General features: G+C 47.0%; 1 protein-coding gene across 1 annotated transcript in view; it reads left to right on the forward strand.

Annotated features, from left to right (window-relative positions):
• Nucleotides 1-4,720: 4,720 nt before the first annotated feature.
• The window catches only part of CCDC149 (coiled-coil domain containing 149), a 95,387-nt gene continuing 74,693 nt past the window's right edge, over nt 4,721-25,414 (forward strand). Inside the window, 1 exon segment of the mRNA XM_057547345.1 lies at nt 4,721-4,949. Coding sequence (XP_057403328.1) covers nt 4,902-4,949 — 48 coding nt within the window. The 5' untranslated portion in view covers nt 4,721-4,901.

Here is a 25,414-nt window from a genome sequence, read left to right on the forward strand (position 1 = left end):
CACTTAGTATGATCATCTCTAATTGATTTCTCTAGTTGATTTCTTGGCCTCTTATCCGGAGCGCAAGCCTCGCGTCTCCCTCTGTCTCTCCTTTTCTTCCTTTTCTTCTCCAGCTCAGGGCCCTTTCCTCCTGACATCTTCCTCCCCCTTATCGGGACCCTTTCACAGGTAGAGAAAAACGCTGCCCGTCTGCCTCCGCCGGTCCCCAGCCTCCTGCCCGCAACGCGCCAGTCAATCACACTTCGCCCGTTCCGGGGATGGCAATTGCGGGTCCCAGGCCTGACAGGCCATCATCAGCCCCACTCAGTCATTTTGAGCACCTCAGAGGAGATTCAGCAGGGAGTGGAACTTCTTTCCCCCCGCTGCTGCCCGGCTGATTGGCAGCCAGCTGGGCTGGGGGGCAGGGTGGGGAGGAGTAGCATGCAACTGATTGTTTGCTGCTGGGCAGGGAGGGCTTGGTGGCGGCACAGAGACGGGCCAGGAGCTCAGGGGGCTAAGAGACAGAGAATGCTCTGAGTCAGGAACCCGGCCAGAATCCCCTGTCTGTCTGTCTGGTGTCTGGCTGTGGGCCCTGGTAGGGAAATGATGGATGAGGCCCTTTGCAGAGTATCCCCAGGTAGGGGAAAAGAAGGGAAGGGAAGAGGCTTATCTTTTACAGAATTGAGGCCAGTGGCCCAGGGGACCTCGGATCTCAGGGCTCTGCAGGAGGCCTGAGTGCAGTGCACACTGGGACCTGCAGTTCCCTGCCCTGGGTTAAAGTCACGAACAAAGGAAGCCATTTAGCAACCGGGTCATGGGGACTCCTGGCAGGACCTGTCAAAACAGCCCTCCCTTGACAAGAGAAAGAATTGGGGATCTTGGCTCATATAGAGCTAATTAATATATACATTACATACACACACACACACATACCATTATAACATTATAAACCACAGTCATTAAGAATCATTTTCTTCCCAGGCTCATCAGACTGGGTTTCCTAATTCAGGCAGGAGAAAAGTGACTGGAGAAATGAGTGGCCACGAATATTGCCCCAATTGTACAGTTCAGAGAAAAGCTGAGCCAAAAATCTCTACTGGAGGTTTGCTCAGTTTCCTTTAATGAGAATGCTGACATTATGGCTTGGGCGGCCAGAATTTGAACTGAAAATGCTGTCTGGAGAAGTTGTATCAAAAGCTTTAGGGCTCATGGACATATATACACTACCAAATGTAAAATAGATAGCTAGTGGGGAGTAGCCGCATAGCACAGGGAGATCAGCTCAGTGCTTTGTGACCGCCTAGGGGGGTGGGATGGGGAGGGTGGGAGGGAGGGAGATGCAGGAGGGAGGAGATATGGGAACGTGTGTATATGTGTAGCTGATTCACTTTGTTATAAAGCAGAAACTAACACACCATTGTGAAGCAATTATACTTCAATAAAGATGTTTAAAAAAAAAAAAAAAGCTTTAGGGCTTTCCCATGTGTCTGGGGCTGCTGAAACTTGGCCAAAGTTATCTTGCAAGTCAATAGAGAACCCATAAGAGGAGGCTATGTTTCTAACAATAACTTCAAACCATCCTTTCTTTCCCAATCTCTCCAGAGATTTGTTTTGTTTTGTTTTCATCAGTATCTGCTAGTTCAATTTCTTACATTAAGCAATTTTGGAGTTTCCATATCTAAAACCCTCCCAAACTTTTGAAAGTTTAAAGCATCGCTCAAAAGCACCGAAGCACTTTCTTCTAACTAAACGTGCATATAAATAAATAAATATTGATAGAATTGGCCCTGGGGCTCTGAATATATAAAGAGAAAAGTTGGGTCCCTAGAGATTTGTCAGAGAGTTAAGGGGATGTGAAAATAGAGGCTGAAAACAATGTTTCAACAGTTAGTGCCAGGGTAGCAAATTTAAGACCAGGGCCCCTGGTTTTAAACTGGTCCCATGCAAATGGACTGTGGGACGGAACATTTAATGTACTGCTTTTATCAGAGGTGAGGACAGTTGATGAGCAGTTTTATTTTTTCCTTTGAAAAAGGTAAACCACAATATTACTAGCTTTGTTTTTGTCAGCCTGGGCTGCTGTTGATGAGGTGTCTAGAGGCCTTCTGGTATAGGTGCCTAAAAGCTTAAACTGCGTTTAATTATTATTATTACTCAATGTCAGGCTACATAAATGAAAAGAGATAAAAAAGAATCGCTCACAGCTACATTGCCTTGGTTTGTGATTTCATCACATCTCACAAGCTAAGCAGGTTCGAGCTGGCACTTGGGGCATGAAACCTCTGAGGGAAACCCAGGCAACTGGAGATGCCGTTTTAACTGAGTTGAAAGTTCCTCCACATACTGGGGAGGGTAGAGGCTTGCCGCTCTTTGATGTTCCTCCCCAGTTTTATTTTTAAACACCTTAATAACTGGCTGACTTACTTCAGAGAAGGAAAGCAAGTAGGCGCAATAAAGTCGCCCAGAGAGTTGTCGTAAAGGTACATGATCCCTCACGTGAAGATTCCCTGGCTCCCAACAGCTTGCTGATTGTCCCGCTGCCTGAAATACCAGTGAAGGCTCCAAAGCCACAGCAGTACTGAAAGCCTCAGCTAAACATAGTAACTGGAAGGGGCGGGCTGCTTTCCCACCTGAATGCCAGCCGAGAGCAAGGCGCAGACCTCGAGGCAGTGGAAGGCAGATGGACCAAGTTATGCCCACTCTTCCTAAAGTCTATCTCATTGACAGGTTGGAATGAAACCAGATGGTTTGCCAGAGGGCAATATATTGGCAGACAGTACCTTTCTTCTTAGCATGAGACGTCGATCAGGCTGTTAGGAACAAGTGGTTTGTGCTGAGTTAACCCTAGACATTCAACTCAGGGATGACCTTCTTTCCACCCTCTTGGATTACAAAGAATGGATTAGGTGGCCCAGCTGGTCAGAATACCAGAAGCATTAGCTGTATTCTAGCCTCTTCTTTTTCTCTTGTTCCCTAGAGCACTTGTTTGCAAAACTTTAATGGTAAGGCTTGCAAATCCTCTAGGACAGGGACCGTGGTCTGCAATGTTATTGAATGTGTTCAGGATGAGTACAGGATTTGTACACAACAGGCACTGAATAAAAGTGCTACCTACTAGACTGGCTCCTGCCTGTAGCCCCTGGTCTGCCAGAATCTGCTGTAGAATCTTCTTTAGATGAGGACCCAACAGATCACGATGCCAGGGCTGCCAGGGAGAGTCCAGGCCATCCAGGCTCCTCATCAGTGGTGTCGCCACTTATATCAGTTATCTATTGTTATATAGTAAACCACCCCAAAACTTAGGGGCTTAAAACAACAGCTGCTTATTTAGCACGTGCTCTGTAGGTCAGCAAATTGGGCAAGGCTCAGCTGGGTAGTTCTTCTGCTGACCTCAGCTGGACTAATGCAGGCATCTGTGGCCGCTGGGGGTCAGTGGCCTCACTCACACGTGGCAGTTGGCTGGTTGTTGGCCATGAGTCCTTAATCATCCAGCAAGCTCTTCTGGGCTTGTTTCTATGGTGGTGATCACAGGTTCCTAAGAGCGTAAGCAAGAATAAACCCTACTGCACAGATATTTTACAAGCCTCTTTGTGTAGCACACTTGCAAACACCACGTTAGCCAGAGCAAGTCACATGGCTGAGCCTAAAGTCAAAGACAGTGGCTGCGACATGGGAATTATTGACACCATTTTGCAAACAGCCAATAAAACAAGGCCAACAATAGAATGCAATATTTCCAACTCCCAGGGGTAATACTTCATTTTCAGGTTTCCAAAAGGCTGGGAAGTGTCTCTAGGAGCTAGGAATCCTTAGTTGAGTCTCTGTTTCTCCACCTTTTCTGATAAATGGAGGTAACATCCATCCTGCAGGATTGATTCAGGATCAACAGGGACTAAAACAAATAAATGTTGGCTGCGATGCGTCCACAAGTAAAATGGGTTCACAACTTCTCAACCTACATGCTTATCTCTACAGGGAGCGCTTCTGCAAGTATGGAAAGCTCACTACTGGTAGTGGTTCAGGACAGGATTTTAGGTGACTGGGGAAAACCACCTTGAATAATATTGACTCATGTGTGAAGATTCCCCTGTCCTCTGTAATGTAATTCCCTCTTAGTCCTTCCTCTTAGGAGAAAGTCTCAGGTTGATGCTAATATGTCTTCAACACCTCTCTTGACCCATGTTAAGCATCACACTCAGAGCTTTCGGTCCTATTTGGAATTCATTACCGTTTTATTTTCAATGTTTTTATTTATGACAGCTGATAATTTAAGAAATAGAAATAAACATGAGTACCTTAAGAAACCATGTTAAATATGTAATAACATGTGGTTCATTCATCCACAGGTTCAACAAATATTTGTAGGGCATCTACTGTGTGCCAGGCCCTGTACCCAACATTCATCCCAGAGGCAAGCAACCCCCTGCCCAGGTGGGGCTTACATTCTAGTGGTGAGAGCCGCGATAGTGGTCAGGGAATGGCTGGATTTGGGGATTTACTTCTGGTGGGGGACGCCGAGCCGCCTCCCGCCGGGAGAGCAGTAATCCTGCGGTCAGGACCTCGGCCGCCACGAGCGCGGGGTCCGGGGGCTGCGCGGGGCCCGGGGTGCTATGCGGGGTCCGGGGCTGCGCGGGGCCCGGGGGCTTCGTGGCGCGATCCTAGGCCGGCTCGGCGGCGGCAGCGGCTGCGGCCCGGCACCGACCGCGGCTCCTCCTCCCCTTCCTCCCGCGGAGGCTGACGTTGAGTCAACAGCGCGGGCGGCCGCAGGAGGCGGCGGCGCGGCGGCTCGGAGGCGCCGGGGCCTCTCGGGGCCGCGCGGGGCCCGGGTGGAGGAGGCGACGGCGGCGGCGCGGCGAGAGGAGGAGGCCGCAGAGGAGGAGGGCGGCGTCCATGAGGCCGGCCCGTGCCTGGAGGAGGAGGCCATGAACGGCGACCGGACCGAGAGCGACTGGCAGGGGCTGGTGAGCGAGGTGAGGCCGAGGCGCCGGCCGGGCGGGACGAGCCGGGCCGAGCGGTCGCCAGCCCCGAGCCCGCGCCTCCCGGGTGGCCGAGCCGGGCGGGGACTCGCGGGGGACGCGCACCCCGCGGCCTCGGCTGGCTGCCCCCACGCGCCCCGCCAGGTGCGCCGTTCCTCCCGCCCTTTGCGGTCTGCCCGGGCGCCACTTTCTAACACGCCAGCTGGTGCCAGCCTCTGGGGAGGGGCCTTCCCTCCGGGCAGGGCTGGGCACTGGATCGGCGAGCGGAGCGCGGGGATCCGGGAGTGGGAGCCAAGCCCCACCTGCCTTCTCAGTTGCCGCTGTTTTGGAGCCAAGCGATTGGACGCCCAGTGCTGAAGCGGAAAGGTGGTGCCAGGGGGAAATCCGGGTCCCGGGGCCACGCCCGGGCCAGGTGGAGTCACCTGCAGCGGAGGTCTGGGGGGAGGGGAGTTCCATAGGGTCCTCTGTAGCCTTCGTTCATTCAGTTATTCAATTCAGTCAACACGTTTACCGTGGGCCTTCTGTGTGTAAGGTGGCGCGCCGTTTATCAAAGGAGTGAAACGCTGGTGCAAAAGTTATTCGATTTGTGGAAGCAGAGAATACCGTGCCCTCCCCCGCCCCGGCCCAACGATTTTGTCAGAAACACCCCTGGGGTCGGCTTTTGGACTCCTATGCTATTCCCTCTTCAGCCCACCCTAAGAATGGTTTGGCCTGGGAGGGGCTGCCTGACTTCTCCAGGTGAGAGAGAGTGCTGGTGTCTCCCTCTCACAGGTAAGTTGTTCGTCCTGACTTACCACCATTTGTGATGGCGGTTACCCACTTACCTAGCTGTGCTGACCACGCCGCGGAAATTCTCCATTCTCTCCCTCCTGAGAACCATCCCCTTCCCCTTCCCGATCCCCATCCCCATCCCCAAGGCCAGCTTAGGCCTCTGTTTTCTTACTTCTATACGCACAATGCAGGGTGTAATGGTTTGCTGGCTTCCTTCCCATGTTGGGAGCTGGAAGGGAAACCTTGTACCGTCTTTCTCCTTTAACCATTTCCTGGGCCTCCAGGTCAGTCTGATAACAGTACTTAATGTCCAGTGTATGCAAAGCATTGTATTTCTGAAGAGGAATGGACTGTCATAGCGTCTCCCCAAGTTTAGTTTGTTCCCTCTTGATCTGTATGTAATAACTGGACAGTATTATGATATGTTGTCATGCAGCCTGTCCCCATCTCCTCTGTCAGGCTTTATGTTAAGGGATAGATCCTCTGGGGATCTTTCCTCTTGGCTCGTCAAGAATCATACCCAGTGGTCAAGGAAGCTGGAGGTGGTTCTTCATGGAAGTCCAGTGCTGGGCTCTGAAATAGCAGAATGTTCACTACCCCAGCAAATACTTGTCGAATGCCTATTAGGAGTCAGGTACATTGCTCGGTATTTGGGATACAATGGCCAAGAAGACAGGTGACCCCTTCTGCCCTCAAAGAACTCCTGAAGCATATGGTATAGTGTGGAAGGAGAGTCACACCATAAACACTAAGAGAATCCTAAAGGGTGGACTGGGAAGGATGGGAAACCAAAGAAGGAAGTTCTTATTGGCATGGCTGTCCCTGGACCGAGGGTGCCTCTGTCTTGCCCTGACCACACAGTATTGCAGTCTAATGGTCTCCCCACTAGGCTGTGTGTTTTATTTGGCTTTGTTCCAGGTGCCTACATGCTGAGCTCCATACACAGCAGGTGCTCAAAAAATGCTTGTAGAACAAGTCAAGATCTGGATATGGGTCTTTCCGGAGTTGTCCTGCCTATCCCAGCCCTGTATCTCCAGAGTAATGCTGTCTTGCCTTCAGACATTCATTAAAGCTTAGGACGCAGAGGGCGCACAGCTCGGGGCTGTGGGATGTGAAAATGAATGCAAGGTGCTTCCCACCTTCATAATAGCTAACGGCCATTCCTCAAGTCCATCCTTCATATTTAACATTTACACAGCCTCATACTCACAATGGTATAAGGTAGGAATTATTTCTTATTTTACAGATAAGGAAACTGGGGCCCAAACATGCTAAGGAACTCGCTCAGAGCCTCACATCCGGAGGGGGCAGAACTTGAACCCTGGTGCCTGACTCCAGAGCTTGGGATCATTAGGCCACACTTTGTATCTTAATCACCAGTTCATCTGTGTGTATCTTCCCTAGACAGCAGATTCTCAAAGGGAGGGGTCTATGTCTTATTCATCTTTGAATCCTCAGCAACTGGATCACTGTTGCTCAGAGTATGATTTACAGATCATCAGAGTCATTTTGGGAGCAAAGAGTACAAAGAGTCACTTGGCATTTGGGGGAAAAAATGCAAGTTCCTGGGTCTCTCCCCAAATCTACAGTAGCGCACTGAATTGTGTTCTTCCCCCCATGGATACATCTAAGTCCTGACGTCCCAGTAGCTATAATAAGACCTTATTTGGAAACAGGGTCTTTGCAGATATAATCAAGCTAAGGATCTCAAAATGAGATCATCCTGGATTTAGGATGGGCCCCAAATCTAATGATTAGTGTTCTTATGAGAAAGTAAAGATAGATTTGAGACACAGAGATACAAGGGAGAAGGCTATGGGGAAGCAGAGACACACAGAGAGGAAGTCCACATGAAGAGGCAGAAACTGGAGATGGGCAGCGACAGCCAAGGGATGCCAAGGGCTGCCAGCAGTCACCAGAAGCTGGGAGAGGCTTGGAATAGATTCTCCCTCAGAGCCTCCAGAAGGAACCAATCCTACTGACACCTTGATTTTGGACTTCTGGCCTCCACAACTGTGAGAGAATAAATTTCTGTGTTATAAGCCACCCAGTTTGTAGTGATTTGCTTTGGCAACCACAAGAAACGAATTACCTTACTTCATGAAAGTGCCTAGGGGTGTAGCCCCAAATCTGCTTTTGTCACAAAGGGAGCTCACAGGGGATTCCCCTGCACGGTCAAGTTCAGCTGCCTGGGCTTCCGTGGGCGTGGAGAAATCGTGTGGGCCCTAGGCAAGTAGGATTCAAGGAAGAGAATGGTCCGTGGCTAGTGGCGTTTGAAAGTGACTTTGGAAGCCAGTGGAAGGAACTGGGGAAGGCATCACCACACATGTGACCTGGGTCAAATAGGCTCCAGTCTGCTTCTACAGAAGTCCCCGGTTCTACCTCCCACCCTGGGTCCACACTCCATTGCCCTTCCTGCCCGGAGCCCTGAGCTCTCTTTCAATCGGTTTGCTTCCTCGGCTTGCCTCTAGGAAGCAGTTTTCATTTAAATGATCCTATAGAGATCAGTTTTATTTTCATATTTTTAGCATAACAAGCTGAAATTACAGCCTTCTCTCAGGCCCTGAAGTAAACACGGCCATGCATGTGAAAGGAGTGTGGCTTCTGTTCTGTTCTGGAAATTAAATGTCTGGGGAGGGGGAAGCATTCTTCTCATCACCACCTGAGGTGATCTTTCAAATCAGGGGGAAATCTTGAAATGCAGTCGTGCAGACAGTCCATAACTTTATTTCGAAGATAAAAATCCTGGTCATCTCTCAGCCTACTGCCCTGTGATAAACCATGACTAATTCAGTTTCACTATTTGAATTTTGGTTGATTAATTAGATAGCAATCAGTCCTGTATTCCTTGAGCATGCTGTATGCAGTGACTAGGAGGCAGATATAGAAGATGGTTAAGCCTGGGCCTCTGCCCAAAGTAGAGCCGCTGACATCTGGGGAGGGAAGCTGAACAGGCTTGCAGTCTGAGCCTGTGGATAAGGGCGCAGCTTTGGGTCTTGTTTGTTGACTGAGAACTGAGACTAAGTCTCGGCTCTACTTCTTTCTCGGTGCAAAACCCAACCCAAGCAGGTTCAGCTCAAAGGGAATTTATCAGCTGATATTGTGGGTTGAATTGTGTCCCCGAAAAGATATGTTCAAGTCCTAACCTTCTCCCCCCAATACCTGTGAATATGACCCTATTTGGAAACAGGATCTTGCAGATGTACTCAAGATGAGGTCATTTGAGTGGGTTCCTAATCCAATGACCAGTGTCCTTATAAGAAGAGGGAAATTTGGATGCAGAGGTGCACAAAGGGAAGACGATGTGAAGACACAGAGGAAAGAAGGCCGGGTGATGACAGAGGCAGAGATTGGAGTTATGCTACCACAAGCCAAGGAAAGCCAAAGATTGCTGGCAGCTACCAGAAGCTAGGAGGAGGCAAGGAAGCGTCTTCCCCTAGAGTCTTATTAGGGATCCTGGCCCTATCGACACTTTGATTTTGAACCTCTGACCTCCAGGACTATCAGAAATTAATTTCTATTGTTTCAAGCCACCCAGTTTATGCAGTTTGTTACAGCAGCCTCTAGCAAACTAACACAGCTGCCGTGACTGATCATTCCAAGATAGGGGTGGTGTGGGGCACAGCTGGATTCAGCGCTCAGACAGATGCTTTCTCTCCATCTTTGGCTCTGCTTGGGGCCTGACTTCAGTCTCAGCCTCCCACCCTCTCAAGCTCAAGTCCAGAGGGGAAGACAGAAACTCTTTTGCAGGAGACCCCATAGAACCCCAGGAATCACTCCCTTTGCACCCACTTAGATCCCTCACCTGCCCTGGAAGAAGTTACTCAGGAGCATAGTGACCTGTCTCAGGCCCGCAGTTGTGCACGGGGCCCTGCCCAGGCCACATGGACTGAGAGTGGGTTGGGGGGTGGGAACGATTGCCAGAAGAAGGGGAGTGGGTGTCGAGAGAATCGCCGTGCCGTGCCACTCCTCCAAGCCTCATTTTTCTCATTTTTAAACAGGATCATAAAGCACCTACTCATAGGTGCTCTTATTATGAGGATCCAGTGAAATCATGCTCGTTAGTGTTTTGCTGTCTGCCTGGCAAGCAGTAAACGTTCAGCAAACGTTAGTACAGTGAGGGTGGAGCTCAGGGCACAAACTCAGGTGTTCACAAACTGAAAACTTTATTTTGCTATAACACCTTAATTATGATTACAGACTCCCATTGTCAGGCGGGGGGAAACGTAATCTGGATTGGAATCACACCTCTGCCTGAACTTGTATTTGAGTTCTAGGGGTGGTAAGTAGTACTCAGCCATTGGCAGGGGTGATGGGGTAGGGGGCACACAACTGGTCTGGGCGATTTTTGTTTAACCACACTCTCCTCATTTCAGTCTAGCATCTGGTCATTGGTCACTGTCAGTCACTGTTGTGTCTGCCCTTGTTCCCCTCTTCTGGCCCTTTGGTGTCCGTACCAGACCCATGCTACTTTGGGTGAATGAAGAACAAGGTGATATACTGCTACTTCCCTACTCTGGGCATGGGGGGGCTTTGCTCCCTTGCCCAAGGTGGGGGAATTCAGTCATGTTCTGCTGTCTCTGAATCACTCCTGAGCTGAGGGAAACTTTGAGAAACCATGGTGCAATTTTCTGCATAGACACACCACACCACACCAGGCTGGGTCCAGGGAATTGGGGATTATTTTTTTACTTCCTAAGAAAGAAGGGTATATTTGTTAGGGTAAAGTCTAAGCCACTTAACAAAGATACCTACTCCCAAAATATATTGGTTTCAGTGAGGCAGATATTTAGGTCTCTTTCGTGTCATAGTGTGGTGGTCCAGGCTGGGAGAGCAGCCCTGCTCCAGGAGTCATTTAAGAACCCAGGTTCCTCCCATCCTGTTTCTCTACTGTTTCTTAGGGGATGGTCCTCAACTGTATAGTTAAAGCTAGGTTGTTGCCATGTTTTGTCCCAGCCCATGGAAAGGGGAAAGAGAGAAAGGGGAAATCCAGGGCAAAGGGCTTTTCTTTAATTAGGGATGACAAGAGAGCTATACGTATCACTTCTCGCATCCCATTTGTCTGAGTGTAGTCACTTGGCCACATGTAGCTGCAAGGGAGGCTAGGAAATGTCATCTTAAGCTGGGTATGCCCAACTTAAATTTGGGAGGGTTCTATTAAAAAGTTAGAAAGGTATACAGGACAGGAAAAACACAAACTTATAAAAGGAAAAAAAGGATAAATTGGACTTTATCAAAATAAAAAAATGTCTGCTCTTTGAAAGACTCTGTTAAAAAAAATGAAAAGACAAGCCACAGATGAGAAATTTTGTGCAGAACACATATCTTACATCCAGAATATACAAAGAACTCTCATAACACAATAGTAAGAAAACAATCTAATTTTAAAAATGGGCAAAAGAGTTAAATAGACACTGCACTAAAGAAGAGATTCAGATGGTGAATAAGCACATGAACAGATACTCAGCATCATCAGCCATCAGGAAAATGTAAGTTAAAGCCACAATAAGATGCCACAACACATCTGTTAGAATGGAAAAACAGACACAGAAATAAAAAATGGGAAAACCAAGTGCTGATAAGGATGCAGAGTGACTGCAAGTCTCCTACATCGCTAGAGGAATATAAAATGGTACAACCACTTCTGAAAACAGTTTTACAAGTTCTCATAAAGTCAAACCTACACTAAACCCAACAACGCAGCAATCCTGCTCATAGGTGTTGACCCAAGAGAAATGAAGACACGTGTCCACACAAAATCCTGTATGTGAATGTTTACAGCAGTTTTATTTATAATTGCTGAAAACTGGAAACACAACAGTGTCCACTAACTGGCAAGTGGATAAATTGCTACATCCACATCATAGAATCCTGCTTAGCGTTAAGATGGAACAGACTACTGATGCATGCAAAAACATGTCAAGTGAGAGAAGGCAGAGACTCAAATGCACCGACTGTAAGATTCCACTTATATGAAATTCTTGAAAAGGCACAACGAAAAGGACAGAAAAACCAATCAGTGGTTGCCAGAGCCTGGAGTGAGTGAACAGATTGACTGCAGGGGAATACGAGGGAGCTTTTTAGAGTGAGGGACATAGTCTATGCCTCGATTGAGTTGATGGCTACATGATTGTATAAGTTTGTTAAAATTCATAGATCTGTACACCTCAAAAGGGTGATTTTTTTCTCTATGTAAATTATACCTCAATAAACTTAAGTCTTTAAAAAGGGGGGGAATGGATATTGAAGACAGTCATCGCTATAGAGAGCTTTACTCTTTACCTTTCTGATTCCCCAACTCATCAGGTTTCCGTCACAATTAGCCACGCCCCCCACATCTCAGTCCCACAGTCCTTACTCCACTCTCCTGACACCAGGCTGATTAGTGTTCATTCTTAGACACTCACTGGTAACCAGGCTCTCTTTCCTTGCACTCTGTCTGCCTTTTCCTCACATTTGGAGATCTTTTCTAGTCTTTTGGAGGGTCGTGGGGGAGGGAGTTATGGGGAGACTCTTCTTTGCTCTGGTATCTTCTGGTGAAGGACAAGGCCTTCAAAACTGAAAAGCCAGTCACTTTGCTACCAGTGTTCTACTGAGCACTCTCTTCCTTGGAGAAGGCAAAATGTCTGGCTTTTAAAAGGGAGAGGGGGACTTCCCTGGTGGCGCAGTGGTTAAGAATCCACCCGCCAATGCAGGGGACACGGGTTCGAGCCCTGGTCCGGGAAGATCCCACATGCCATGGAGCAACTAAGCCCGTGCGCCACAACTACTGAGCCTGTGCTCTAGAGCCCGCGAGCCACAACTGCTGAGCCCGCATGCCACAACTACTGAAGCCTGTGTGCCTAGAGCCTGTGCTCTGCAACAAGAGAAGCCACTGCAATGAGAAGCCTGCACACTGCAACGAAGGGTAGCCCCCGCTCACCACAACTAGAGAAAGCCCGCGCGCAGCAACGAAGACCCAATGCAGCCAAAAGTAAAATAAATTTATTTAAATAAATAAATAAATAAATAAAAAATAAAAGGGAGAGGGATATGTGGAGAGAAACAGGGTAGGAGTTATAAGAATTTGAGGCAAGGTAAATAGAGTACCATTTAATATTTCAAAGCATTATTCACATTCATAATATTAAATGAAAAAACAGTGCACAATAATGAACAATATATCTTAGATACATATGTAGGCAGTTGGCGAAGCTGAAGGAGTGGAGAAAAGCTTCTTAGAAGAGGTAGAACTTGAGCTGGGTCCCTCCGCTTTGGCTGAAGAGGGCATGGTGGTGGTGACAGGAAGCAGGCCTGAGCACTGGACTGGTGGTTGGCCTTTGAGGAAATGCTCCAGATAAAGCCTGAAACTAGTGAGATGAGGTATAGCAGAGATGGAGGTTGGATAGCCAGGGTAGACCAGATGGTGAACAACTTCAAAAGCAAGACAGAAGGGTGTACTCTAATGTAGCTGGTAATAGCCTCTGAAAGCTTTTTTAGCTAGAGTGTAAGTTGATGAAAATACTTGGGAAAGATTCATTTCCACAGAACTCAGTAATCACTGAGCCTTTGTCATTCACAAGGCACTGTGCCAGGCAGCGGGAATATAAAGACAAATTTGGTAGCTCTCCCAGGAATCAGGGAAAGACAAGTGAAGATGAGTTACCAGTAATCTAGTCTTTTCTGTCACCATCAATATTCCCAATTACCCCTATTGCACCTAGGTCATACCACTTATCATATGGTTCTTTGACTAACCCTTGACTTGTCTCTCTCTCCACTGGGCCCAAAAGATCTTGAACTCCTTGAGGGTAGGGACCATATGTTATTAATTTGTGACCTTAACACCTCACACTGTACCTTGCCCTTTGTAGGTACTCAATGAGTGTAGAATATGTGAATGGTTGAATATTTGAATAAATGAAGTGATAAGGAGTTATGGCATCAGTGGAGAGAGAGAAAAAGGGATGTCTATGAGGCAGATTTTAAAGGAAGACCCATACAGGATTTCACAGCCAATTGGATCGGGAAGATGCAATAGCATGAGTCCAAGATGACCCTCGAAGTGTGGCTAGAGAGTGGTGGTGATGGGTCTGACAGAGGGTTGGGGGTGACTGAGTCTGGTGAGAAGAGGACAAGTTCTGCTTAGAGCTCTGCATTGTTCAGAGTTTCCTAGGAGTGCTTGAACTCTTGCGAGGCAAACTTAGTGCTTCCTGGGAACATTTTTGATGAGCAGCTATCCTCATAGTGGCAGGCTAATTTTAGAGTAAGTTTATTAAAATTAGCATGTGGGGGAAAGTGAGCACAACTGCTATTTTTAACTAATGGGATTCATGTTATCTCCTGTGCAGGGAAATTCGCATATGTGCTTCTAAAATTGACAATTGCTACTCTTATCATGTTAAAAAAATTAATTTAGTGACTTTCACATTGAATAAAATACATTGGCTGAAGATAGGAAGAGGACTTTGGCTAGTCCCTGAATGAAAATGACCAGAGTGAGCAACGTTTCTTACCCATTGCCTGGTTTTCCACCAATAAAACCATAGCGGGGCTTTGGGTACCTCCTGGCAGAGGACTTCACTTAGTTGAGAGTCTGCATCTCTTTCTGGTCCTTCAGGTAAAATGGCACCAGTGGTAGGGGACACCTGGTCCCCAAGAAACACAAACCTTTGGCAGATTTTTTATTTTGAAGTCTTCTCATTTTCATTTCACTTCTTCTAGGCTACTCTGTTTCCATTATCTTATGGTATTTTTATTGTAATGAACATCTTAAGTTTGTTCAAAATATCAGATCTTCTTCAAGCCAATATACCTTCTATACGACTAGCCTATTAAACGACCTTAAAAAAGACACTTCACCAGGACCTCTTACTCAGAAGCCTTCAGTGGCTCCCCATTACTGGCTATTCAAGGCCTGCCCCAAGCTGGCCTATCTTTCTAGCCTTATGCCTCATTTTCCCTCATAAATTGGTTGTTCCAGCCAAACTGATCTGTTCCGCATTCTGGCTTCTACTTTATTATCCTGACCTCATCTGGGTGGGCCTTCCACTTCTTCCCTGACCACAGCCTTTACCAGTCCTTCAAGATGGAGTAGACACCAACATCCTTCATAAAATCATCCAAGACTACCCAAGCTTGAAGTGAGCTCTTCATCCTGTTGCCTTATGTAGTGTAGGTTACAAACCACTCATGTAGAACTTACGTGCTCCCTGAGAAAGGAAAGGACCTTCTCTGTGTGTGGATCTTAACTCCTACACAAATTAGTGAGCTCCTAAGAGGAGGGACCGTGACCGCCTGTGTTGGGGTAGGAGACAGGAGTTCTAGAATGATGAGGCTTCATGCTATGACTCAAGAGGTGCAGGACCTGAGTGAGGATACTGAGAGAACATCCCCCAAATGACCTAGTTCTGGCCCATTTGCAGGGCCTCGACTTTGATTTCACATTCTCATTTATGGGAAGAGAATCTTGGACGTGCCTGCCCACCTATAGTTTATTAGTGACAGACACACAGGTGGGGGGTCAGTGATGGCAGGATGGATCCATCACTGTGATAGGTTGGTCGGTTGGCATGAAAGAAGAATGAAACACAGCCCGGAGGTATTTCAGTGGGACAGGTGGATAGCAAAGAAGAAGGTCAACTATGTTGTGTTGTGTTGTGTTGCACACAACTATGTTGTGTGCATAGCCTTGTGCTTTTCAGGGAAGTTCATTGGGATTGGGGGATTGAGGAAGGTTCTTGATGAGGGTAGCACTTGGGCCAGGAAGGTTAGGCAGGATTTCTGCAAGTGAAAATGTAAAGGAAAGGTGTTCTAGGCAGAGGGAATGGAGATAGCAAAAGTGCAGAGATGGCAAAATACAGGGCTTGTTTGGGAAATCCCAGATGTGTTTCTCTGATTGGAGACACACAGTGGGGCATCAGGTGATGATTGTTAGGCTGACCTTGAATGCCCAGTTAGCTGTCTAGAGAGTGCTGGGGTCCTGAGTGGCCTTCATTCTAGAGGCAACTCAAAGGGCATGACTGTATGCTTTGAACAGGGAGAAGTTGCCTGGGGATGAGGGCTGAGCAGGACCCAGGAGGCCCCCTGTACCTGCACCTGTCCCTCTGTGCCCTTGTCCTCATCCTCTCTCAACCCACCTGAGCCTGCCTTCCACCCCATTTTTACTCCTGAAAATGCTCTTGCCAAGGCCACCCAAGACCAGCCTCCTACTTGCCACATACGGCGGTCTTTCTTCAGTCCTCTACCTACTTGACACCTGGCTGTGCAGCCTCTGACATTCCACTGTTCTCGCCCTACACACTGGGCTTTGCATCCCTCCGCAGGGCTACTGGATGTGTCCTCCAGGCACCTGGCACTCAGCGTGCCCTGAACTGAATTTACCCTTCTTCTGCCTTCAGCCCTTCCCATCTCTCTTCCCTTCTTCTATCCCATATCAATGAATGATATCGCTATGGAATCTTCCTTGATTCTTCTTCCCAACTTACCCCACACCCATCTAATTATCTACAAAGACCCATATTTTCTGCTTTGGTACAAGTCCTTAATAAGGGCTCTGTGTCACCTTTCCTACTATCCCACCATGGCCCTGGTTCTCATCCACTCTTCCCAGAATATCTGCATAAAGACCCTCTAAGATCTTCTTTATTCCCTGCAGTTACTTGAGTTGTCATTCCAAGTGCTGAAATGATTTACCACTAAAGCCCCCGCTGGCTTTCCAGGGCCCGCAGAGTGAAAGCCATTCCTCAGGTGGCCTCCAAGGGCCTGCTCTCTCCTCATCTGCAGTAACTCCTCTGTACCGCTTATGCTACCACCTCCCTCACGCTCTATAGAATTCCTGTTACCAGATCATTCCGTACCCTGAGACATCTCTAAGCCTTTGCTTATGTCCAAAGATGATCTCCTACTCACACTTTATAGCCCGGCTCAAATGTCATAGCCTCCACGTGGGTTTCCTACCTCTTGTGGGTCTCAAGAGATTGGGAAGTGGATGGTATATTTCAGTTGGGAAGACAGTGTGGGGCTTTGCGAGCAGGTATGGCAGCTGGGGTTCCTGAGAATGAGGGACCTACAGAGGGGTGGGTGGTCTCCAATGTCTAGCACAGTGCCTGGCACATGATCCTTGGCAGGCACTTGTGGAAGAAAGGAAGGGAAGGAGGGAAGGAATGAAGAGAAGGAAACAAGGAAGGAGAAACAGTTCACCTCGCCATTTTCAACATTCTCTCTGAAGCCAGCCCTACTCACCTGCCAGTGTGCCCCACTTGCAGCGTCTCCCCGGGCTGACCATGGCTGTGAAGGAGCTGGGAGTGAGTGTCCACATGGCCTGGCAGGTGCCTGGTGTCCTGGGCACCTTCCTGGTGTCCCGGGCAGCTTCCTTTCTCATGCAGCAGTGGGTTATGTAAGTCATCAAGCTCCACCACTACGTAGCTACACAAATCACCTTACTTGTCCAGACCTCAGTGTCTCTGGACTTTGTACAATGAAGATAGCAATACCTGCCTTGTGTCTCTCATCTAAGATGAGGATAAAGTGAGATGATGTATGTGAAAGTGTGTTTTAAAGTCCCCCACCCTCTACAGCTGAGGGGGTGGTCCTGTCCTTGCCTGGGCTTTAGGAAGAGGCTTCTCAGGGCTTCAGGGATGGTTCAGCCGAGGGAGGTGATGTGTCAGCTGCCGCTGTCAACATGATGCCATTGAAAATTCATATTGATGAGGTGCAGATTGACGTACCTGCTTGCTCTGCCATCTGTAGACCCCACGACCAAGGAGATATTGGAGGTGGCAGCGATGGGACTCCCTTTTATTTAAGCCAGTTCCAATTTGCTTTTTAATTTGCTCCAGACTGGTGAATGCTGTCAGGGTCAATCTGTAACCTCTTCTGCTCTCCCAACAGTCTCCAGCTTTGCCAGACCTTCTAATGTGTTTGCAGACTGCTCGATCAATTCGTGGGCAACTTCCATCCCATGGCCTCTTCTGCGCTCACCTTATTCACCTTCTGACTTTGCACCCTTCTCACTCTCCCTCAGTCCAGTCTCCTGCTGACCACTCTACCTTCCTCATTTGTTTGGGGTTTTGAATAAGCCTCGTATTCAGCTGATTTCAGTGCCCAAGACCCAGCACTTGCTCACAAAGAACCAGCAGTCAGCTCCCCACCCTGGCTTCTTGCAGGTGCCTCCTCATCAGCCTCCCTGTCTCCTGCATCTCTTTCTGCCTTTCCTTCCAGTCTATCCCTGCCTGGTCAAGGGTCTGGAAGGTCTGACCTTCCTCGCTCAAAGCCCTCCATGGCCCTATTGGCTCTGCCTTTGGCTCGGACTCCACTGTCATTTAAGGCCTTTCTTACTTTCATCCAAACCAAACATTCCAGCCTTATTTTGCATTTCTCCTTTTCACATGTCCTCTATTCCTGGCAAACAGAACCACTTCGGGGTCTTTGCTGGAAGCCTGTGTTTCCATGCACCTGGCCTTTGCTCAAGCTGTGCCCTCTGCCAGGAACTCTTGTTCTCTCACTTCTCACTCTTCTTTCAAGGCTTCATCATGACCACCTTGACCCCCACCTGAAAGGTCTCTTGCCTTCTGCAATCCCAAGCGTCTAGACACACCTCTGTGACCAGCGTCTCCCGGGTTGCCTCACATTGGAATTATTTATGTTCGTCTTGCCTCCAGCCTGGAGTTACTCAACGCAGGATGGGTAGATTCATTTTTTAATTTCCCACTGTGCCCAGAACAATGTGCTGCATGTAATGAACAAACGTAAAAGCAATGACAACCCCACTGGATTCTCAGCTAATACTTGAATTGAAAAACTGCTGAATTAAAACAAGGATATCTTTTTTTCTTTTTTGGTCAGAACAATATTCTTATCTCTTTTTCTCCCCCAAGTCCCCTTATCTCCGTTTGATCTTACAGGCCTTCTGACTCTCAAAATATAGATTGTGATCTTTTAAAGGTAGTAAGTCAAATCTCCTTTTAATAAGCTCTAAGGGATTTATGAATTTACTAGAAGTCAAGTCCCTCCCACTCTCCCTCCCACCTTCCCTTCTTTTCCTTCCTTTCTTCCAAACTGGAATTTTATTCTATCAGATATGTTGCTTGAAAAGAGTCAGGCAGAAGCTGCGGGTGGGAAATCATTTGGTTATAAAGAGCTTCTTTCTGTAATGGACTCTGACCTGTACTATAGTGCGTCTGAACAGATGCCAGCCTTTAACTCTGCTCTGGACTAGAATTTAAGTTTGTTCCAAGGTTATTTGCCACCCACGGTTGACTCTCATGCAAAGAAATTGTGTGATTTTTTTTTTTTTTTTTTTTTTGGTCCCTATGGCCATTTTCTCATCATGAGCAGTAACAAATAAAAATAATTCCTTACATTTGTCTTCCCTCCACTGATATTTAAGATGATTAACTACGTCCCAGGCACTTTGCTAAAAGTTGGGGTACAAAATGCAACACGATGTTGTCACCTTCCTCTGTATTCCTTAATCAATTTCTTATAACTACTTTACCAGTTAGAATGAGCAGGGGGTAGTGTCTTTATTTTATAGATGAAGAGGTGGAAATTCAGTGTTTATGAAATATTCAGAAATTCAGAGTCTTTTTTTATGGTCGCTCAAAAAGAAGCAAGTGTGTGGAGCTAGGCTTTTAGACTTGAAGGTTAGAAGGTTTTCCCTCTGGGAGCCTTGGGTTCAGACCCTCTGTACACTCACATCAGCTGACCTAGCTCTAAGCCTAAAACCCTGAGCTGAAAAAGAGCCTTTTTGGGTCTGGTTCCAGACTCCTGCCATGACTTCAATTTCAGTTGGAAGTTGAGCAAAAGTGGTGTCAGGAGACCTGCAGTCGTAACCATATCCTGAAGGACGGGCAGGACACCACCTCTGTGCTGTGGGTGGAAGGCAGGTGTGCCAGGTGAGCCAGCCCCGTCCAAGCACCGGCTCCATGGAAGTGAGGGACTCCAGCCTTCCACCCCTGCCTGTTCACCCCCATCACAGTGTGTCCTCATCGCAGCAGCGAGTCCCTGCCCTTGATGGCCTGAATCTGTGAACGAGGAGAGGTTGGGGAAGAAAACTGAGTGGCTGAAGGTATTATTGATGCCTAGAGATGATAAAACCTTGAGTCGTGGTGGATGTAACTTTAAATATCCAAGTAATCTGAGTTCACTGCACCCCTCCACGCCAGATTTGGAAAATATAGATATGTGATATGAGGGCTCACCATTTGTCAGGGATCCAGGCACCTTTTGTCTCTCTACTCTATCACTCCATTCCAAGAGTGAGTACTGCCTATGTTTTCTTCTAGAAATGTTGTAGTTTCAGGTCTTATACTTAAGTCTTTAATCCATTTTGAATTTATTTTGCATATGGTGAGAGGAAGTAGTCCAGTTTGATTCTTTTGCATGTAGTTGTCCAGTTTCCCCAACACCATTTATTGAGCAGGCTGTCTTTTCTCCATTGTAAATTCTTGCCTCCTTTACTATAGATTAACTGCCCATATAAGTGTGGGTTCATTTCTGGGCTGTCTATTCTGTTCCATTGACCTATGTGTCTGTTTTTGTGCCAGTACCGTATAGTTTTGATGATGTAGCTTTGTAGTATAGTTTGAAATCACCTTTGTTCTTTCTCAAGATTGTTTTGGCTATTCAGGGTCTTTTGTGTTTCCATACAAATTTTAGAATTGTCCTAGTTCTGTGAAAAATGCCATTAGTATTTTGGTAGGGCTTGCATTGAATCTGTAGATTGCTTTGGGTAGTATAGTCGTTTTAAGTGTTAATTCTTCCAATCCATGAACATGGTCTATCTTTCCATCCATTTGTGTTGTCTCCAATTTCTTTCATCAGTGTCTTACAGGTTTCCAAGTACAGGTTTTTTACCTCCTTATTTAGATTTATTCCCAGCTATTTTATTAGTTTTGATGAGATTGTAAATAGGATTGTTTTATTAATTTCCTTCTGAAATTTCTTCAATATCAGTTGTTTGGCATATCAGTATATTATTTAGGATTAATTTTAATGTAATAGAAATAACAGTGGTTTAAATAAGATAGAATTATCTGTATTTCTCACTCACATTGTTGAAGGTCAGAGGGAACAAAAAGTGCCCACTGAATTGAGAAGTCATCTGGAGACCAAAAGAAAAAAGAAAAAAAATGAGGCAAACAGCTCCATACAGTCAATGGATCAGTTTATTATAGGGTAATTTACTCACAGGATGGGATGGGGTAGGGGACAATGATCTGGAAGCATTCACAGCTGCACCTGCACTGCCTAGGGGCCATGGGGACAATTTTATAGTTAAAGGGATATTGGGGTAGGTGCTGGGAAACAGGACGTGCATTTCTAAGTCAAGATTCATGAATGAGTAACTAGTCTCGTGGGCACAAGGAATACGTCAGTGAAGGTTTTCATCATTGTTTGGGGACTAACAGAGCATAGAGGCCACCTGGTCCTAATGATTATTAAACAATATCTATTAACTATCAATACAAAGCCCTTGATGACAGAGAAGTGACTTACTGCACAGTACAGTCCTGGGTAGGGTCAGCAAAAGGACAGGAGAAACTTTAAGGGCCCAAGATTGCCTCAGTTATGCTAACAGCCATACACACACATGTACAATAAATTTGGAGGTAGACAGTTTGGGCTGATATGGCAGCTCACTGTTTGTCAGGGATCCAGGCACCTTCCATTTCTCTGCTCTACTGCTCCATTCCAAGAGTGAGGTTTTCTATTTTGTGGACCATATATTTCAGGATGAGGAAGACATGTAAGAGTGTACCTCTCCCCTTAAGGCAGCAGTCCCCAACCTTTTTGGCACCAGGACTGGTTTCGTGGAAGACAGTTTTTCCACGGACAGGGTTGGGGGAGGTTGGGTAGCAGCAGATGAAGCTTCGCTTGCTCGCCCCCCACTCACCTCCTGCTCTGCAGTCCCAGTTCCTAAAAGGTGCAGACTGGTACAGGGGTTGGGAACCCCTCCCTTAAGGAAACTTCCCAGAAGTCCCAAAGGACACTTCTGCTTCCATCTTACTGACCAGCACTTTATATGTATATAAGGGATCATAGTAGTACCTACCTTGTAGGGTCTCATGGTGAGGACAAATGAGCTAATGTGTGTAAAGTGCCTGGTACACCGTCACTGGTAGAGGAGGGTCTGCCCTCTGTGTTTGACTGACGCTTCCACGGTCATATCTGGGTCTCAAGCCCAGGGTCTTACTCAGCATATCCACTGCCCTCCATATACTTCTAGGTCTCTCTGCCTCTGAAATGTCATCGCCTTTTGGAGCGATCAGCCCGATCATATATTTAGCAATTAGCAATTTGTTGCTGCTGTCTGTGGTGATCCTGATTATCACTGAATTTTCTTTAATGAAAGAGAAATGCCCAAACTTTGACATTACCCGCATCAGTGATGTCTGTGTGTCCTTCTCCAAGGAATATTTTGAGTGCCAGGTCTTAATTCTGTACTAGGAGAAGAGTAATCACTTTATTGTCATTTAAATGCTATCCTGAGGACCGGTGATGACAGAGGTAGTGGTGGTGGTGGACCAACTGACTGTCAAGGAAAGCAAGTACAATTATACCCAGCACTGCCTTGTGGTCCATTGGTGATTTGTAGCTAGTGAGGATTTTGCCATCTTCCCTGAAAGCCATAATTAACTCAGGTCGCCCAGGGAGCCTTTCACTAACATGATCAACTCATTTGCACAGTTATCAGCCAGAGAAATAGACCTGGACAGAGTCCCCGCCCTAAGAAGCATCTACAATTTAGTCTGGTCTCTGAAATCTCTGGTGATTCGAATCACCAGGATTGCGCACCCACCCGTGTTCCAGAATGAATCTCCACCTCACTTTTTGCTGTGGGGCTGAGTTCTGAGCTGACAGTTCTTGTGGAGGAAAATTTCTCACTAATCAGTACTGCCTGGAGTTGGTGGAAAGGAAGTAAGAACAACAAAGATGAAGTTACTTTGAAGGAGCAAATTAACAGCTTTCAGAAAAATATGAGCAAGGTGTAGAGAGGGGAAAAAACAGCTCCGAGACACACGCTTCAGCTGGGGACACCTTCATCCTGTAGGCGGAAATTTGGGCCCAAGTGGCCCTTTAGCCATGACTCCATGGTTCTCATCCAGAAAGAACTGCTGGGGGTGCTTAATGATCACGACTGGTTGAAATCTTGGCAGATGGTGGTAAGAGCTCTATTTACTTGGATAATTAAAATGGTGATGGATTTGCATGGCTGATTTCAAGATCTCTAGTTTGCAGATGACTGCCTTCTGGGGCAGACGGGCATGGAACACCTCCTTGCTTTAGAGCATCTGCACCTGACTCAAGTATCAGAGAGAAGGGAGCCAGGGAATAGTCCCACAGAACGCACCATCTTGAGTTGACTCTTCATCTTGAGTACTCTGGCCCTCTTATGGAACTATTCATCCCAGCAGGGAGATAATATTTTTCAGAAAGGCAAGGTCTGCTGACAAACTTAGGAATGGAGATTGTTTTCTTTCTTTGAATAGGGCAGACACAGTTCTCTTGATTCTTTTGATACTGTGATAATTAATAAGATTGATGCCTTTAGACTTTATTGAGTGCTTTCTTTTTTTTTTTTTTTTTTTAACATGCATTGCCTTATAAAATCCTTAGACTTGGGCTTCCCTGGTGGCGCAGTGGTTGAGAATCTACCTGCTACTGCAGGGGACACGGGTTCGAGCCCTGGTCTGGGAAGATCCCACATGCCGCGGAGCAACTAGGCCCGTGAGCCACAATTACTGAGCCTGCGCGTCTGGAGCATGTGCTCCGCAATAAGAGAGGCCGCGATAGTGAGAGGCCCGCGCACCGCGATGAAGAGCGGCCCCCGCCTGCCACAACTAGAGAAAGCCCTCGCACAGAAACGAAGACCCAACACAGCCAAATAAATTAATTAATTAATTTTAAAAAAATCCTTAGACTCTTCTGTGAGAGAGGCAGTGCACTGCAACAGAAAGGACATGGGGCAGACCTGTGTTCACATCCCACCTTTGTCACTTACAGACTGCATGCCTTTTTTTTTTAACCTCTTAGAGCTTCAGATTCTGTATGTGTAAAAGGGGATAATGACATCTACCTTTTGGAGTTGTGATAAGGATTAATGATTTATATATGTGAAATGATGAATCATCTTTGGGCACTGAGTAGCTTCCACAAATGATGGTGGTTATTCATATCATCATTTATAAAAGAGGAAACTGAAGCTCAGAGTGGGTGCGGGGCTTCCCATGGCCCAGCGGTAGGTGATGGCAGTGAAACCCACATTTCAGTCTAAATCCCACGTGCCGCGTTGCTTCTGTTCATGGCTCCTTTGTCTCTGTATCTCCCGAATTCCCTCTTGTTAAAGGATCGTCCAGGAATCAATTCTAGTTCTGCAAATGCCACCACTTAGTCCTCTCAGCACCTCACCTATAAAGTGAAGACATGGCCACAGGTCCCTCTGCTCCTGGTGTCTGGGGGCAGAGCTGAGAGGTTAAGAGCTCATAGATATACAAGGGGGCGCCGTATTGGGGAATGTTAGGGTTTTATATGATATCTTTTTTTACAGCTTTGAAAGGCAGTTTGACCGAAATGTTGTCCATGCTTTGCTGGCTTTTTGCTGCCACCCAGCCCACAGGGGGAGCCCTCTGCAACTGAATCGAATTATTATCATATAATGACGTAACCAGCGAATCTATCATTACATTCCATATGTGACTGTTACATGTTATAATGGGTCATTGCATATGTGAGGGTTGGTGACGTGGGCTGTCACCTTCATCCAGCATATCCCAGGCTCTTGGCAACCTGGATGGAAAAGGGAGAGCCTCAGATGCACAGGTAATTTTTGTGCTCCATCCTGAACACCCAGTCTCTGAAACGAACCAGAGTTGCATGCTCCACCCTCAGCATCTCGGCCCGAGGCAAGGTCGGATCCGCCTAGCACAGGGGAGAGAGCAAATTCACTCCAGGCAAGCGATGATTTTTAAAAACATATGCTCTCTCCAGCAAATGGGAAGGGGTTTCCTAGCCCACGTATGGCCAACTATAAGGAAACCCAATCTTCTTCCCTTGCTTTTTTCTCATCTTTATCGGCCTGAAAAGAATAAGAATACACTCTTTGGAGAGTGAGAAGATGGGCAGAGGGAGGGAAAGGAGAAATAACAGGAGTGAAAGGATTGAAATAGATATTCAGGCAACCTTTGTTATTCAAAACTGCAGTTAACCAAGACTGTCAGTGAATTTCACATACCCCCCAGCTACAATGGTTCACATTATAAACTCTTCCAATTACCTGAAATCTCACTTAACTTAAATTTCAGCACATCCCCTGGGGCATTCAAATAATCAAAGCTTGCCTGTCGAGAAAGTAATACCAGAGAGGGGAAACTGCCATGGTGACTCCGAGAAAGGTAGATCATAAAAAAAAAAAAAAAAAAAGTCATCTTAGAGAAGGGCATTAGAATCATTAGGTTACAAACTTGAAATTGCTGAAATGTTATCTAAAAATCACAGAAGCGAATGCAGGTTTAGAAGAAGGCTGTAGAATGCTCAGGGAGCTGTACAATTGGAGACAGGAGATAGGCACGGACGGGAATGACTCACACGAAGGCACCAGCGGGTTAGCGGTGCGTGGCTGGGGTCGCCGCAGCTGGCGGACTTCAGCCAAGTGGACATCAGCATATGGTCGGCCCCAAATGGCATGTACCCTGTAGATGCCCAAA

The sequence above is a fragment of the Balaenoptera acutorostrata genome, chromosome 5, assembly GCF_949987535.1.
Source record: "Balaenoptera acutorostrata chromosome 5, mBalAcu1.1, whole genome shotgun sequence".
Classification (NCBI taxonomy): domain Eukaryota; kingdom Metazoa; phylum Chordata; class Mammalia; order Artiodactyla; family Balaenopteridae; genus Balaenoptera; species Balaenoptera acutorostrata.